Raw genomic sequence first — 17,784 nt, forward strand, 5'->3', positions numbered from 1 at the left:
GAGAAATTCCCGCACCCGGAGGCGTCCTTCAGCTGGCCCCTAAACAAATATATACTAGTTCAGTGATAATGTACGCCATACTAATTTCCAAATTGTACAAACGAAACTAAAATTAAAATAATACAAGACTAACAAAGGCCTATGTTATCACTATGTAAATAAATATTGTATAAGATTTTCTGTATATAATTGTTTTTATTTGTTTTCACATGCTTATCAGCTGGTCTTGTGAAAAAATACCAACCTTTTTAATGTTACGCCTTAAAAAATGATAGAGAAAAGCATTCTCACAAACATCCACAAAGATCATTAGTTCTATCTTTCTATATGCACTTTCACAAAACGATCTGCCTAATTGTTTTATCAGATTGTTTTCTGTGTATTTATATTGGACTAAACTGTGCAGCATACAAACCTTCATATGTTCATTATACAATTATGAATTTACTTGCTTTTTCGCTTCAGTAATGTTTGATGGCTTCCTTACTATTTCAAAACCAAATGTAAAATTTGTTTGACATTTTCTAGGTCGATGGCACTGCTGTCAATGTTTCGTCTCCAAGGGTATCATCTTTCCAGTAGTTAAGACTTTTTCTTGTCATAAATTACCATTTATACATTGTATGCTCAGTTTTGGTAAATGAACTGTTAATAGAATGTTGAATTATTCAAAACACTAGAGTTTATCTAACCGAATTAAAGTAATACCATTGCTTTTTATGCCCCACCTACGATAGTAGAGGGTCATTATGTTTTCTGGACTCTGGGTCCGTTCGTTCGTCTGTTCGTTCTTCCGTTCGTTCGTTCGTTCGTTCGTTCGTCCGTTTGTCCGTCCGTTCGTCCCGCGTCAGGTTAAAGTTTTTGGTCAAGGTAGTTTTTGAAGAAGTTGAAGTCCAATCAACTTACAACTTAGTGCACATGTTTTTAGCTCACCTGGCCCGAAGGGCCAAGTGAGCTTTTCTCATCACTTTGCGTCCGGCGTCTGTCGTCGTCCGTCGTCGTCGTCGTCCGTCGTCGTCCTGCGTTAACTTTTACAAAAATCTTCTCCTCTGAAACTACTAGGCCAAATTAAACCAAACTTGGCCACAATCATCATTGGGGTATCTAGTTTAAAAATTGTGTCCGGTGACCCGGTCAACCAACCAAGATGGCCGCCATGGCTAAAAATAGAACATAGGGGTAAAATGCAGTTTTTGGCTTATAACTCAAAAACCAAAGCATTTAGAGCAATTCTGACATGGGGAAATTTGTTTATCAGGTCAAGATCTATCTGCCCTGAAAATTTCAGATGAATCGAACAACCTGTTGTTGGGTTGCTACCCCTAAATTGGTAATTTTAAGGAAATTTTGCTGTTTTTGGTTATTATCTTGAAAAATATTATAGATAGAGATAAACTGTAAACAGCAATAATGTTCAGCAAAATAAGATTTACAAATAAGTCAACATTACCGAAATGGTCAAATGACCCCTTTAGGAGTTATTGCCCTTTATAGTCAATTTTTAACCATTTTTCGTAAATCTTAGTTATCTTTTACAAAAATCTTCTCCTCTGAAACTACTGCGCCATATTAAACCAAACTTGGCCACAATCATCATTGGGGTATCTTGTTTAAAAATTGTGTCCGGTGACCCGGTCAACCTACCAAGATGGCCGCCATGGCTAAAAATAGAACATAGGGGTAAAATGCAGTTTTTGGCTTATAACTCAAAAACCAAAGCATTTAGAGCAATTCTGACATGGGGTAAAATTGTTTATCAGGTCAAGATCTATCTGCCCTGAAAATTTCAGATGAATCGAACAACCTGTTGTTGGGTTGCTACCCCTAAATTGGTAATTTTAAGGAAATTTTGCTGTTTTTGGTTATTATCTTGAAAAATATTATAGATAGAGATAAACTGTAAACAGCAATAATGTTCAGCAAAATAAGATTTACAAATAAGTCAACATTACCGAAATGGTCAAATGACCCCTTTAGGAGTTATTGCCCTTTATAGTCAATTTTTAACCATTTTTCGTAAATCTTAGTTATCTTTTACAAAAATCTTCTCCTCTGAAACTACTGCGCCATATTAAACCAAACTTGGCCACAATCATTATTGGGGTATCTAGTTTAAGAATTGTGTCCATTGACCTGGTCAACCTACCAATATGGCTGCCATGGCTAAAAATAGAACATGGGATAAAATGCAGTTTTTGGCTTATAACTCAAAAACAAAAGCATTAAGAGCAAAACTGGCATGGGTTAAATTGTTTATCAGGTCAAGATCTATCTGCCCTGAAAATTTCAGACGAATCGATAGTCAATTTTTAACAATTTTCATAAAATTTGTAAATTTTTACTAACACTTTTAACTGAAACTACTGGGCCAATCATTATAGATGGGGATATATGTACGCAGCAAGAATGTTCAGTAAAGTTAGATCTACAAACATATCACCATCACCAAAACACAATTTTGTCACGAATCCATCTGTGTCCTTTGTTGAATATTCACATATACAAATGTACCAAGGTGAGCGACACAGGCTCTTTAGAGCCTCTAGTTTATGGTATGATCTTTCTAATTTTTATGCCAAATTCGAGTTTTTACCCCAATTTCACAATCCACTGAACATAGAAAATGATACAATGTAGTGCGAGTGGGGCATCCGTTTACTGGAGACAGATTCTTGTTATGCATAATTTCTTTTGAAATATTTGTTTAAATGCTCTACAGCTTTGTGTTTTGAATAGGCCTTTCGTCTGTTTTGATTTGAGCATCAACGGTGAGTCTCGTGTAGATAAAACGCGCGTTTGGTTTACAAAATTATAAGCCTGGTGTTTTTGATGATAATTAAACTCAACATATACATCAGGATTTTGTATTAGCGCCAGACGCGTGATTCGTCTACAAAAGACTCACCAGTGACGCTTGAATCAAAAAATGTTTTAAGGACAAAATAAAGTACGAAGTTAGAGAGCATTGAGGACCAAAAATTCATAAAAGTTTTGCAGCTTAGGTTATCTATTCCTTAGTTAGAAAAGCCTAAGAATTTATAAAATTTTTAAAGTTTTTTAAACAGTTAATTTATAGATATGCCCATATCAGAAGTGCTAACTGATGAGTTTTCAGTGAAAAAGCCAATAAATCATTTATGTTTCACTAAAGATTATGATGTTGTTTTTTCCATATCACTATTATAAATAATGCTGCTAAAATATTTCAGTATTTTTAATAGAGGTGGCTCAGTGTTTTTTTGATAACCAACAGATTCTTTGCTAAAGAAAATCTTATATTGAAATTAACACAATAAAAATGAAAATATAAAAACGTAAAGGTAAAATTCAAAATCATTACTTTTTTTTTATCAAAGTTGAATAATCATTATGTTTTAACAGATGGAACAACACTGCATTGACAGATGCTGAGGAAAATCAGTACCTGAACATTTTGGAGATCTTCAATGGATACATTACTTGATTAATACTGCATGAATGATGACACTTTTAACTTTAAAGAAGTTTGAAACTTGGCGTCTGGCTTATGATAACCTTAGTTGCAGAGACATGTTAATCCTCTTCCAGTTCTACTTTTGATCTGTAGAAAGAAACACAGAAAGCTAGTACTTTCACAGTCTAATGGAACTTGTGAGATATGCTTGACTAGCGATAGAATTGTTATTTTTTCTAAAAGGGCACATTTATATTTTTGTATAAATTGTTTGTGAATGCATATGCAGACTGGAGAAGATGAAATGACAAAACCAAACCTGTTTTTAAGATTCAAACGCTACAACAAGACTCATTGTATGTGCTTTGTTAACTGTTGAAGGACGTACAGTGACCTATAGTTGTTAACTCTGTGTCATTGTGTCTCTTGTGGAGAGTTGTCTCATTGGTAATCATACAACATCTTCTGTTTTGTATCAACACAACATGATTGTAATGATAATATTATAATATGACAGCGAAAGGAACATGGATTAATGTTTTGACAGCAGGAGATGCTGTTGGTGGTTAAGATTTGATAACATATGATTATACCAATGTTTCTCGTTCAGCTTCATTTTAGTATTATGTCGTCTCAGTTAAGTATGTTATAACTAAATGTTAATATGCTGCTACTATAACATTTTGAATTTAACCCTGTAATATGATGTAGAGATATATTTATTTATTTAAGGCATTTAGTTGTACATTTGAAATGTAACTGATTTATTACTGGAACTTTTATCATTATTGCAACTGTCCATGATCTGCAAGTTCGGTTTTTATTTTGTAGTTCTATAAACGTAATAAATATTGAATTTACGTCATCCAACTAATAGCATTATAGTTTGGTGAAACTTTACCCAAACAAGAGATTAATGTCACCTGTTCATTTAATGTTTTAAATGGCCATACAACTCAAATCAGGTAGTTTGACTATAAGTTTGTTTTAAACCGGCGCATTTAGATGATTTAAGCATTTAGTTGTATATATGAAATATGGGTGATTTAGTACAATGCTTGAACTATCGCTAATATAATGCAAAAAAACTGCCCATTACCTGTAAGCTGACTGCATTGTTTGGCTATGTTTTAGATTTGAGTTCACTGTTTATTTTTAAAAGTATTGTAGAGCTATAAAATAAAATCACAAAAATACTGAACATGGTATGTATCCGTCTGTAAGGTCGTTCATCGTCAGTCCATCCGCCTATCATGCCATCATTCATTTTCGTTTTCATGTCAAAAGTCAAAGTGATACTTTGTAAAAAATAAATACTGGAATGTGTGCATAATAGGGGATTCCCTATGCCGAAAAAAACTACATAATTATATTATTGAAACTTTACTTGTATATATGGTCACATATAATGAGATAAGATGCTTTTTCTTTTTGAAAACAGTACCACAAAGGTAAAAGTCATTCCAGCTATTTTTTCACTCATTCCATTGACAAATGCCCTTGATTGTGTGAGATTTAATGAACTTCTCCTTTTTGATTATACCTGGGAGTTCAGTTCTTATTTTTAAATTTATCAATTAAAAACAGGTAAAAACAACTTGTGCAGGAAAACGTTAGATAAGCAGAAAAAAAATTCAACTTTCACGCGCATGTGTAGTTACGTCCTTGGTTTTCAATTTCATTGGTTTGAGTGTTCTTGATGAAGGTCGTTTCTACAAAGTTACTTCGGAAACACACCATTTATATAGTTTTGCTTATAATAAATTATTCTTTAATTTAAGTACCAACCGACTAGATTCAGTGTAGTATTAAATGGTTACAAAATTTTGACATGTTCTCCTCTTCAGCTAGCTTGTCAAAATATAGTATTCGAGTTAACGTCTCAAAAACTTAAACGGTAAGAAAAAAACCTTTGTGTGCCTGAAATATTTAGTAATAGCCACATTTAACTCTAAAACTTAAGCAGTTAGAGCAAACCTGACGAGGTAAAATGATCCACAGATTCAATCTTTATTCTTTTCAGAAAAATGTATATGCTACTAAAATGTAAGTTTTAAGCAAGTTCATAATTTTTGTCATATTCCAAAAACATATACAGGCATAGCAAAAATGACATGAGTAATTCACAAGCAGATCGTCTCTTTTACATAATTATTTTTTATGTTTATTTATCATAAGTAAATTTAGTCATTGTACGGGTATATTACCATTTATATTTATCAAACAATAGAAGAACTAGTCTCTTTCAATTTTACATTTTACAGCTGAGCATTAATATATGTCAAATTTGCATTGTTATTGCCAATTTTGTAGATGCTATTTTACTGCTTACTCTTTCAGGGTAGCGTACTAGAATGTTTATAAATATATAATAATCAGTGAATGTTATTTCTACAATTGACAGATAAATGACACATTGCCCATATCCATTTTTAATTTTAGATAAACCATACATTAATTTACCACTGCCTAACATATTTGTTAAAAGATTGGTTTTAATCTGTATAATGATAAGCATTTTTATTAAATCATTTGGTTATCGCTGTTATCTTCTTCTTTTTAAAAAAAAAAAGCATTGTACGAAAGTTTACATTCTGTCGTCGTTCATGTCGTCATCATTTAGATTCATTCTGTGGTAACCACTATGTAAGACACTAATTATTGTAAAGACATTTGAGTGGATATTTATGCGAAAATGAAAAAGCTTTTTGTGATAAAATCACAGTATCAACATCAGAGTTGTTTATGTTACTGATACAACATGTACTTAGTTTATTTCGTTTGGAAAGCTTTTAAAATTATAATAATAGTGTTCCCCATTCCAAACCAAACAACTAATTGAAAGAGCTGGTTTTGCTTTATTTTGTAAAAAAGAATGGCCAATAAAAGATACAAGTATCTTGTCTTAGGGAAGGATAACTCCTACTTTATAAAAGAATCCCTCTGATTCAAACAAAAAGTTCTCTGAAACTGACATTATCAAGACGCTTCATTTTTGTTTATTGACAACATATTTGTTACGTTTGGAGAACGTGTTTTTCAACAAACTATATTTTGTTAATATAGATTAGACCGTTGGTTTTCCCGTTTGAATGGTTTTACACTAGTAATTTTGGGGCCCTTTATAGCTTGTTGTTCGGTGTGAGCTAAGGCTCCGTGTTGAAGGCCGTACTTTAACCTATAATGGTTTACTTGTTAAATTGTTATTTGTATGGAGAGTTGTCTCATTGGCACTCACACCACATCTTCCTATATCTATCAACATTCCAATGGGAACCAATTGTATCCATCTTCTTTGGCGACTTGTTTCTTTATTCTCATAAGGCATACATGAACTTCTTCAGAAAAGAAGTTACAATATCTTTTAACTTTAATATACGCTATTGAAATGATGTTCTCTCACATAATAATTCAAAATTTGCTGACTATGTTGAACGTATCTTACCCATCAAACTGAAGATAATGTATACAGCAGACTATGTTACAGATACAGATAACTCTGCCTCATATCTCCACTTAATTTAATTGAGAATGGAAAAAAGACAACATCCCGACCATAGAACAGACAAAAGCCGAAGGCCACCGATTGGTCTTCAATGTAGCGAGAAACAACCGCATCCGGAGTTGTACTTCAGCTGGCCCCTAAACAAATATGTATACTAGTTCAGTTAGAGTGGTCGTCATACTACACTCCGAATTATACACAAGAAACTAAAATGAAAAATCATACTAGACTTACAAAGGACAGAAGACAGGCGCAAAATTGCAGCAGGGTTAAATATGTTTATTGAGATCTAACCCTCCCCCTATACACCTGGACAATGTAGAAAAAAACCTCGCAACAATACGCACAGTAAAACTCAGTTTGAGAGAAGTCTGAGTCCGATGTCAGAATATGAAACAGAAGAAAATAAACAAAATCACAATAATATATAAATAACAAAAGACTACTAACAGTTACTGACATGCAAACTCCTAACCTCAATTAAACTGATTGAAAGAATATGTCTTCATCCTATGAATATCAGACACAATCCCTCCTATTATGGGTGCAGTCTTACACCATCATGAAATATATGAGAAGAACATAACCCATGCCTTGCCAACAACTGGTTTTAGAAATCTAGATATTAACAATAAGAGTCGATTGTAAACAAAACTTAACGACAAAAGTGATGATTTCAGCTTCCATATTGTGAACTTTCCATTTCAACGTAGCAACATTCCAGCAGCGCCTGCATACGGAGTGTATATCTCCCAATTAAAACGATATTCCAGGCTTGTTTTTCCTATCATGATTGCCTTGAAAGAGATTGCTACTCACAAGGAAGCTATTTAACCAAGAGTTCCAAATGGTGAAATTGAAATCATCCATTCGTAAACTTTACGGACGCCTTCACATGTTAATTGGCCGTTATGGAATATCCGTTTCACAGATGATATTGGATATGTTCCTTATGTCGTAACTACAATCCTGTTTCCTTTTTTACGAATGTGCTACCGATTTAGATTATTTACCGAGTGTGTAATAACATGAGCACCACGACGGGTTCTACATGTTGAGCCGGATCTGCTTACCCTCCCGGACAACCTGATAGCACCCCCAGTTTTTGGTTGGGTTCATGTTGCTTAGTCTTCAGTTTTCTTTGTTTTGTCTTGTTTACTATAATTTGCTTATTACCCATGGCGTTGACAGTTTATTTTCTATCTATGAGTTTGAATGTTGATCTGGTACCTGCCCTCCCCCTCTTCTCTATTATTTAAAGTTAATATATCTCCCTGTGTTTAATGTTTATTAAATATCAATTACTTTTTCTGAAATTTTGTATAACAGGCTAGGGTTACTAGTCTGTTGTTCTTTTCCCTCTCCTACTGTTGGCCATTGTAATTTTCATAGCATAGATACAGCTGATGATGTGTTGTGGTACCTGTTTGTAACGTACCATGCTGGTCTTCTTTGTATAATTTTTAGTTTAAGCTGGTCTTTTTGTAGGTGGGGATCATACCGAGCATTTACTCCTATGTATTTTGCTACCGATACATGTGTCTAGTTCATCTAATAGTATTATAAAATTTTACTCCCATTTATTTGGCTGATGATACATGTATAGTTCGTCTAATTATATAAACATGGAAAAAAGTATTACAACACCTTGATTTTTTGAAACTTGAAAAATCAACATTTTAGAAACATCAAAAGTTCAGCCATTTTACCCTCCCCCCCCCCCCCCAAAAAAAAAAAACAACAACAAAAACAGGGAAACTATTTGAATTACGTTTTTGTATCCTTCATTGATTTTTTTATGCTGTCCCTTATTTTGGAAGGAATATGATAAAATATTTGTAAAATAATAACAAAAAATGTATGAAAAAAAATGTTTTATCTAACCAAAATGTTTATAACAAAATGAAGAGTTTTTTGTACCAAAAATGCATTTTACAACTTTTACTGTAGTCGAACTGTTACAATTGAAGACATTTCAAAATTTATCTTTAGATGATTGTTCACATCATGGTTGATCGTTATACGCCAAAGAATAAGAACTTTGTGCGCAGCCTCCATTCAAACGGATAACTGCATCTTAACTTCTTTTGATTCCTGCCACAAGTCGATTTATTGTTGCTAAGCTAGGTAGCAGCAACCATTCCTGACGAAGGGTTTATTTCATGACGTGGTTTAACTGGGTGTCCTTTCGTGCACTTTACTCCCAATAGTGTCTCATATATGCTCGGTATGGTTTAAATTCGGGCTACGATCGGGCGAAAAAAAAAGATAAAACAAATGCCATTGGAACAATGGATCTCCCTCCACGATGCTAATATCCAACTTTGGCCAACTCTGCACTATATTGGATACGGGCAACTGTGTGTCTGTTCGTCTGGTCTTATCGCATGATAACCAATAGCGATGAGCCGATCTCGAACAGTTCTTTTTTAAAGGCACCCGAATGGTTATCACTCTTATTTTAGGATTGTATTGTTTGCAATGGGTTTCCTTCTGACCAACCTACATTATGCTTGACTTTCCCTAGTAGATGTTATAGGGTCTTCTCGATCTCTTAAGGTCTTTAACATCATTTGTTGCCTGATTTTTAATCTCAAAATGACTTATAGTGGAATGGTGATGACCAACAATACGTGCAATTGTCACAGCGACATACTAGATTCTCTCATGCTGATTATCTGCCTTTTTGCTGCCGTTATGAGTTGTGGGTGACCAATTACAAGGTGTCAATCACATAACTTTACAAACTTTGTTAGTTAAAGTGTTGAAAACAATGAGGATAAAAAGATCTGTGTTATTGTTTACGAGTGCAGAAGCTGCATGTACAGATAAGAACTTATCGAGTCGATATTTATTGATTAAACTAAGGTGATATTTAAATATTGTTCAACTAATTCTATTTCAACAAATTATATTACAAAAAAATAAAGAGTTTTTTTTTTTTTTATTTGAATTGCAATTTGGTGTTGCAATACTGTTTTCCATGTGTATATTATAACAATAGTAAAACGTTCTCTAAAAGCTGTAATGACGTTGCTTACGTCAAATGTTATTTCGCGACGTCAAACTGTGACATATCGGGAAAAGATGCATTTTCCGACTGATTTTTATCATTCAAACTGATTTCATTTGAAATCGAGTGCATGGCCCCTTATTTTTTAAAACGACATTTTGTTTCATTTTGCAGGGAGATTATGTGGACCAAATTTTATAAAACTGTAAATAGTGCAGTTTTTTTTTAATTTTAATAAATATACAGCAAAAAAATGACGTTTTTTCTCAATTCATGACATTTGATATATATGAGTTATTTCGAAATTTAAAAAAAGAGCATAAATTTTATAGAAAACTGATAAAATACAGAATTACAAACTATTCAACAAAAAAATGTATGTGTATCTTTCAAAACAAAAAAGTTAAGTCTGTCTTTTGAAAGGAAAATACGGCTACACATCCGAATTTTGATCAAATATTCAAAATTTCGACCTCCTTTAACTCAAAAGTAGAACATTTTTTATACATATTTGATTTGGTCAGGCAAAATGTAGCCTATATGGAAATGTTCATAAAACTGTAAATACGGGATCAAAACTGTATCGTGCGCCCTTAAGTTTGGTCATACAAATATAGCTGTATTGGGTGAAATGGGAAGATTTCCCTTATTTCTTGAGGTAATTTTAAATATGTTTAGATATTATAAATATATATTAAAGTCTGATGATATCCTTCTCTCTGAAGCCCTGAATGTCTCTAGATCACTAAATAGTTTAAACAAAAATAGTTGGTATAGTTGTATTGCTATTCTTATGAAATATCTTGATATAGATCTTAAACTTATTAAAATTTCAAAGATGGATTTAAAATCACTAATTTACCGGAAATTAAAACAGAAATATTCTTGTATTTGGAAATCTGAACTTTACAATGATAGACAAAATAAACAGCATGGAAATAAACTAAGAACTTACAGATTATTTAAAGAAAATATTTATATGGAAAAATACTTATTAATTTTAAATGAGGATGAAAGGCGACTGCTCACTAAGTTTAGAGTCAGTGCACATAAATTAGAAATTGAAAGAGGCAGATATGTGGGGCTTCGAGTGGAGGATAGAACATGTAAATTATGTAACACTGAAGTTGAAGATGAAATTCATTTTCTTCTTCAGTGTCCTGTTTTAGAAAATAAAAGATCTGAATATATAGATTACTTAAATAAGGTTAACAAAAACTTTAAAAGCCTCCCAAATAAATCAAAATTAATATGGTTAATGTCATCTGAGGATAATGTTATAATTAAAAAAGTAAGTTTATTATTGTGTACTTTATTCAAAGAGAGAAAATCAATTCTAGATACAGTTTAGTCACCGGTAGTTTGTCCATCTATATTATATTGTAAAACTATATATATATATTCATCTTTTTTGCAGATATATTATTTGAAATTGGGTGAAAAAGACTTGACTTTGTTTAATTGTTAAATAATCAATGTAATCAATATGTAATCAGTTGTATGAAATTGAACTTAATTGTACTGCTCAAATTATTGGGCGTCATAATTGACAATAAAAAACTTTGTATTGTATTGTATTGTATTTAAATGTTAAATAAATTTAGAGTAAGTTTACATTACCTTAAAAGGGAAAATATCTTAACTTTGTGTATTAGTGAAAGAAATGTAACTTATGTAAAAATTGTGTTAAAGATGAAATCAATGTTTTAATTTAATGCCAACAGTACACAAACCATATTTTGGTCAATGAAAAATTAATTATTTTTTTGTATATTTCAGATGAAAACACATTATTTTGCTATTATCAAAAGAGATAAAGACATCATTTATACAATATATAAAAACACCATTAAAAACAAAAAGATGCACTATTTAACAATTGACTTAAGAGCTGTTCCCCTTTATTACATATTTTTATTATTGTATGAATTTTAAAGTTCAATGTATTCTATCTTGAAAATGAGTAGACTTTAAAATGCTTCTATTTAAAGTCAACTATATCTCTTTGATATGGCTGTTGTAACTACTTTATTTTATGGGTCAAAGATTTGGGGTTTTGAAAACTTTGACTTATTAGAGCGGGTGCACCTTTGAATTTAGCAAACTCATTCCACATCTGAATAAATCAACCACAAGCTGTGTTGTTTAAGCTGAACTAAGTTGATTTCCAATATTTTTTTTGGCAAAAGTTCGTAGGGTAATTTTTTGGGACAGAACTGTAAACTGTACATGTTCTTTATGATTAGTTAGCAAAGGTACCAGGATTATAATTTAGTACGCCAGACGCGCGTTTAGTCTACATAAGACTCATCAGTGAGGATCAGATCAAAATAGTAATAAAACCAAACAAGTACAAAGTTGAAGAGCATCGAGTACCCAAAATTCCAAAAAGTTGTGCCAAATACGACTAAGGTAATCTACCCCATGGGGTTATAAATTATTACTTTTGAATTTAAATAACTATGATTTGGACAGCAGAGATGGAAGAAATCCCGCCAAAAGACCTAATAATCATCATTGGAGATTTCAATATTAAAGTGGTACATGATAACAGTGTTTTTAGAGAACAATGGGGAAACATGGCTATGGAATCATGAATGAAAACGGAGAACATCTAGTAGACTGTGGGTTGATTAATCTTCACAAGCTAAGGCAGAGATAAGCATCAGATTGATCACATAGGGAAAAAATTGTAAATGGGTAAGATCCATACAAGATTAGAGGGTAAGGCGAGGCGCGGATGTCATCTTGTCACAGAAAAAATCATACTTAAACTTTGACACAGTGAAAACCAACCAGAACTTCATATTAGAACTAAAAAAATCTGCTTCATCTTATAGAAAATTGTAAATGTAACAACATGGAAGAAAGATAAACAGTAGATGATCATTGGCAAGAATTGAAAAATCTGTTTATAAAGACCAGTTAAAAAATCTTCAGTTTCAAACGCCAAAAACACATAGAATGGATCAATTTAGAGACATGTAATCTGATTGATGACAGGAAAGAAGTAAAGAAATTGATCTGCCATGCACACTCTGATAGACTTAAAGATAGATTAATAGGGCCAATACTCCAACAACAATATAAGAAAGTTACGAAAGCCACTTGAAAAGATATAAGATATATCATTGAAGGGATGGCTATATAGAAGCTGAAGTTGCCGCTTCATAGCAAATAATTGGCAACCTTTATCAAATTACAAAGAAAATGTGTGGCCACAAAAGAAAAACCAACATGCCAGTAAAAAACAAACAGGGTCATCTATTAACATCTAAAAGAGAACAAGTGAGTTAATGTAAATGAACATTTCAAAGATGTTTTAAATAAGTCAGAACCAGAAACAACAGCAAACATACTAATTGCAGAACACGACCTTGAAGTAAACATAGATATGCCATCAAAATCAAGATTGTTAGTGCAGTAAAGGTTTTAAAAAACAAAAAAGTCCCCGGAAACGATAACTCAACAGATACAGCAGAAGTATTTAAATCAGAACTAGCGTTAACAACGATAATTCTATACACATCATTTGAAAAGATTTGGCAAAATATCAAGATATCTAAAAACTGGTCAGAAGGAAATATCATAAGACTGGCTAAGTAATGCGATCTCAAAAACTGCAATAACTGGAAAGGAATCACCTTAAAATTATTATCAATCACAAGTTAAATTTTCAGCAAAATACTAATAGATAGAATAAAAACAGCAATTGACAACAAACAAGAACAGGGAGTTGTTGCAACTACATATGTGTGCTACGAAACATTATCGAACAGTGCATAGAATGGCATAGACAACTGATAATAAACTTTTAAAAGCCATTGACAGCAAACACAGAGAAAGTTTATGGAAGATCTAACAAAGCTATGGATTACCAGAAAAAATAGTGCAACTCATCAAAATGTTTATATAGTATTCTGATGCGCTGTAGGTACTTCATCAGAAATCAGTTTTCTAGAAAAATCGGGAATTAGACAAGGATATATTATTTCTTCCCTTCTACTCATAATCGATTCACACTAATGTGGGAGAAGATGGTATGTGGACGCCAAATCATTCAGTCCCGTTAATTACCGGCTTACCACAAAATGATACCCAACTTATTCAAAGTTTCACTCCAACAAACCATAGTTCGCCGATTAGGCTGAAAATTCAGAATGGTCAGAAATTGCTGATTACTAATTAAAAACCGGACCAATGCATTATGTCGAGATGAAAGTGGATATACCACACCAAATGCACAACCGCCACATATTCAACAGTCAGAGTGTGCCACTCCATCATTGGACTCATCAAATGACTTAGACCCTACATCTTTAGACAATAACATTATATTCCTATAAATACTTTACAACAGGAAAAAATTCTGTCAGCCTTCGATTGTTGGAAATCTGTCCCAAGAAAAGTCACATGTTTTTGACAATGCGCAATCAAAATATAAGTCACAGTCAAAGTTCTTGGTTACCAATCATGGTAACATGAATAGAAAGGCAAATAACGGTCATTACAAATAATTATTATGATTGTGGCATATGGGAATCTTCAAAAGAGAAGATCTTCCACCAAAATTACTAATTACCATACAATTTCCTGGCCATATTTCTAAAACCAATAACCTAGGCTAGGTGAAAAGACATTATTTGTACAATTCTTTTTTTAAAAACACATCACATTGCCAGCTTACTTCGTCCTCTGCCAATATCTATCATCCGTTGCAGTGTATGAATATTCCGGTATCTATTCTTTCGAATATGCAAGAAGAGATTATGTAAGTACGCAAACCAAAACTTTGGAAAAAAGTCGTTGATGAATGTAAGGTGCCCACAGAGAAAACAAAAAATTATAAAAATGAATAGAGACAACTCATTGAATGCACCCAGATATACTAAACAAAGCAGAAAATTAATGATAAGTACCGATACAAGTCTTAGATTAAAACGCAGCCTGTCTATGCTAAAGTTGCAGATGAGATTATTGCCGTATGCAAGGATTATCGATAAACATCCGTTGTCCGACAGATAATTCATAAAAAGAACCAGCTACCGCGGCAATAGTTTGTTATACCGAAGATATGAATATAGTTTGAAAACTTTTTCTGTCACAAAAGTCAGAGCATCCGTTGGGGGTTGACAGAACCTTCAATCTGGGTATCTTTTACGTTAGATCTAAATTAGTTTATATAAGAACCTGCGGGTACACAGAAAAGGGAACTTAATATCATCCAAATCTTCGCAGGACCAATGCTGCTACACAAGGGTGCATCATATACAACCAATAGAGGTTTTTCTCCACATTCCTGCCACACTGAAACTTGCAATAGATGATGTCGAACTTCGACTCCGTGAGAGTATAGAGTGAGTTCGACAGTGACGACGAACAAGCGCTAATCAAAGCCATAGCATAAGCTTTTCCAACAGCAAAACTACGTGGATGTACACATATTTAAGAGACAATGTGCAGCATTACTTACAGGATCGTGTTGGTGTCGGCATACCAGAAAGAAAATAAGTACCGATTATCAGGTTATCTCCATGTTGATATCGTAAAATATCAGCTGCGAGACATAATATGATGCGAGACATAATATGTGAGCGTAGCGAACGAGATCAAAAAGCCTTCATATAATGTCAAGCAGCTGATATTTTACAATATCAATATGCAGATAATCTGATAATCGATTTATCGGGCTATATTTGCGTGCTTCAGAAGTGTTTTCTTTTTTTCAACAGCACACAAAAGATGACTTGATAAGTTCGGGTCAAAGTTATTAACGTCGGTTCAAACATTATGACGTCGCTGATATGTCCGGGTCAAAGTTATTAAAGCCGGGTCAACGTTTTTGACGTCACAAAAACATGATACGGAATAATATTAAGAGCTGAACAGAGTGATATAGACAGTGAGACGACCGATAAACATTAATATTTGGAGATGACGCAAGGGCAGACGATACTTTACAATTTGCAAGTGCAGATGCGCAACTTAAGGATTTATGTTCAAATTACCTTCAGTTTCTGAAATACACCGAACAGAGTTTTAAACCAATAGTTCGAGAGTTGGTAAATGCAGCAAATAGACGTTTGGGCACCAACATATTGTGGACAATTTATACTGGTGTAATTTCAGTTCATCAATCTGACGGATCAGCATTGCATCATTCAGGAGATAACATTCCTTTCGATTCCTACTAACAATATATGATTGAACTTGCTGATGCTATCTGGAAAACTAAATCAGATGAGGAAAAGGGAAGCTCTATAATTATTTCTTACTGGACAGTAAGAAACAAAAACATGACAATGTCATAATTAACTTCATTTGATGGACTGTATTCGGTTGTTAACCAGGCAAATGCAAAAGCCAGGAAACCGATGCAGAGAAAGAGACCAAGAACCGAAAGTACCGAAAAAAACCATTTAAATCTTTATCTCTCTTATAATTTAAATTTGAACACAGAAGAATTTCCGAAAGTTGGTATCTGATCAAATTTCAACATTTTACCTATTAAAATTTGCTATTTTTTAGTCTGTTCACAAATAAAAACTTAAAATGATAATGTTTAAATAAAGGTCTTCATAAATGTAATCTTTATAACTGAAAAACCATGAAAAACAGGCAGATTCTTTAAAACATAAATGCATGCAGTAGTTAAAAAAAAATCAGAAATAAACTTTTTATAATTAAATCAGTGCTTATATTGAACAGATTGAATATATACTATTGATATTGAATAAATACTGTATCACATGCAGTTTATGTGAGTTTATACATGTATTTCAATCAACAAAGAAGATATTTTTTTCGTCGTGCAAATTAATCAATGAGTGATAGATTTCTCCTAGAAGAAATTTTAATGTCCAAGTGAATAAATTACAAAGAGAACAATAGCTGTTGTATTGATTCAATGGGACAGGTAAACTTGCAAAAGTTTAAATACCTTGATAAAGAGCAGACGACTCTGTGGAAAACTTTTATTTGGTTCGCTATAAAAGTTTCGATCTTTCATTTGCGCCGATTGTGCACAGGTAAATTGCAGGTGAATATCACTTTCTATTCATCAATATAAACCTCTTTCGTTAGCGAGTTGTACATATCAGGATTGTCAACTAGTATCATAAGAATTCCTATGATCTCTTATTGTTCCTCCGAATGTTTATGATATCTTATTGTTCTTCCAAATTCTTATAATATCTTATTGTTCCGCATAATTCTTATGACTTTTTATTGTTTCTCCGAATTCTTATGACTTGATTTTTACTCCGAATTCTTATGACCTCTTGCTGTTCCTCAGAAGCCTTGTGACTTTTTATTGTTCATCCGAGTTATTATAATCTCTAAGACTTATCGTTCTTACGAATTTGTATGTCTTTTAATTGTTCCTCTAAATTCTTATGATCTCTTACTGTTCCTCATATTATATTATTGACAAAGTTTTACACAGACTCGCTTTAGGATATTGGGTTAATTGAAAGAAAACGAAAAAAGAAGACACAACCAGGAATACATTACTAGATACATTAAGGCTGTTGGTAATTCAGTGTTTAAATAACCAAAATATAAACCATGATGGATTGCTTTTTACCTTTAGTTGTTGGCCATGTACTAGCTGTGATCAGTAACTGCGAGCATTCTCACATTTGTAGTTGGTGTCGTTCTGTTGTGTGGCTGTATAAGTTGTATAAGTACCCATCCAAGTATTAGTACCAACCCAAGTATACTCTGTTTTTGTAAATCTATTTGTATGAGTAAATATTTTTTTCAACTGATTTTAATAGTTTGTTCTTATTTTACAGCACTGCCCCAAGTTAAGGGGGGGGGGGGGGGGTGGCG

General features: G+C 32.9%; 1 protein-coding gene across 2 annotated transcripts in view; it reads left to right on the top strand.

Annotated features, from left to right (window-relative positions):
- Nucleotides 1-5,976, top strand: part of LOC139517479 (alpha-latrocrustotoxin-Lt1a-like) — a 74,634-nt gene extending 68,658 nt beyond the window's left edge. For both annotated transcript variants that reach the window (XM_071308585.1, XM_071308586.1), the window contains one exon: nucleotides 3,382-5,976. In XM_071308585.1, coding sequence (XP_071164686.1) covers nucleotides 3,382-3,463 — 82 coding nt within the window. In that variant the 3' untranslated portion in view covers nucleotides 3,464-5,976. The remainder of the gene's footprint in view (nucleotides 1-3,381) is intronic.
- The last annotated feature ends 11,808 nt before the right edge of the window (nucleotides 5,977-17,784 follow it).

This window comes from Mytilus edulis, chromosome 3 (genome assembly GCF_963676685.1).
Source record: "Mytilus edulis chromosome 3, xbMytEdul2.2, whole genome shotgun sequence".
Lineage (NCBI taxonomy): Eukaryota > Metazoa > Mollusca > Bivalvia > Mytilida > Mytilidae > Mytilus > Mytilus edulis.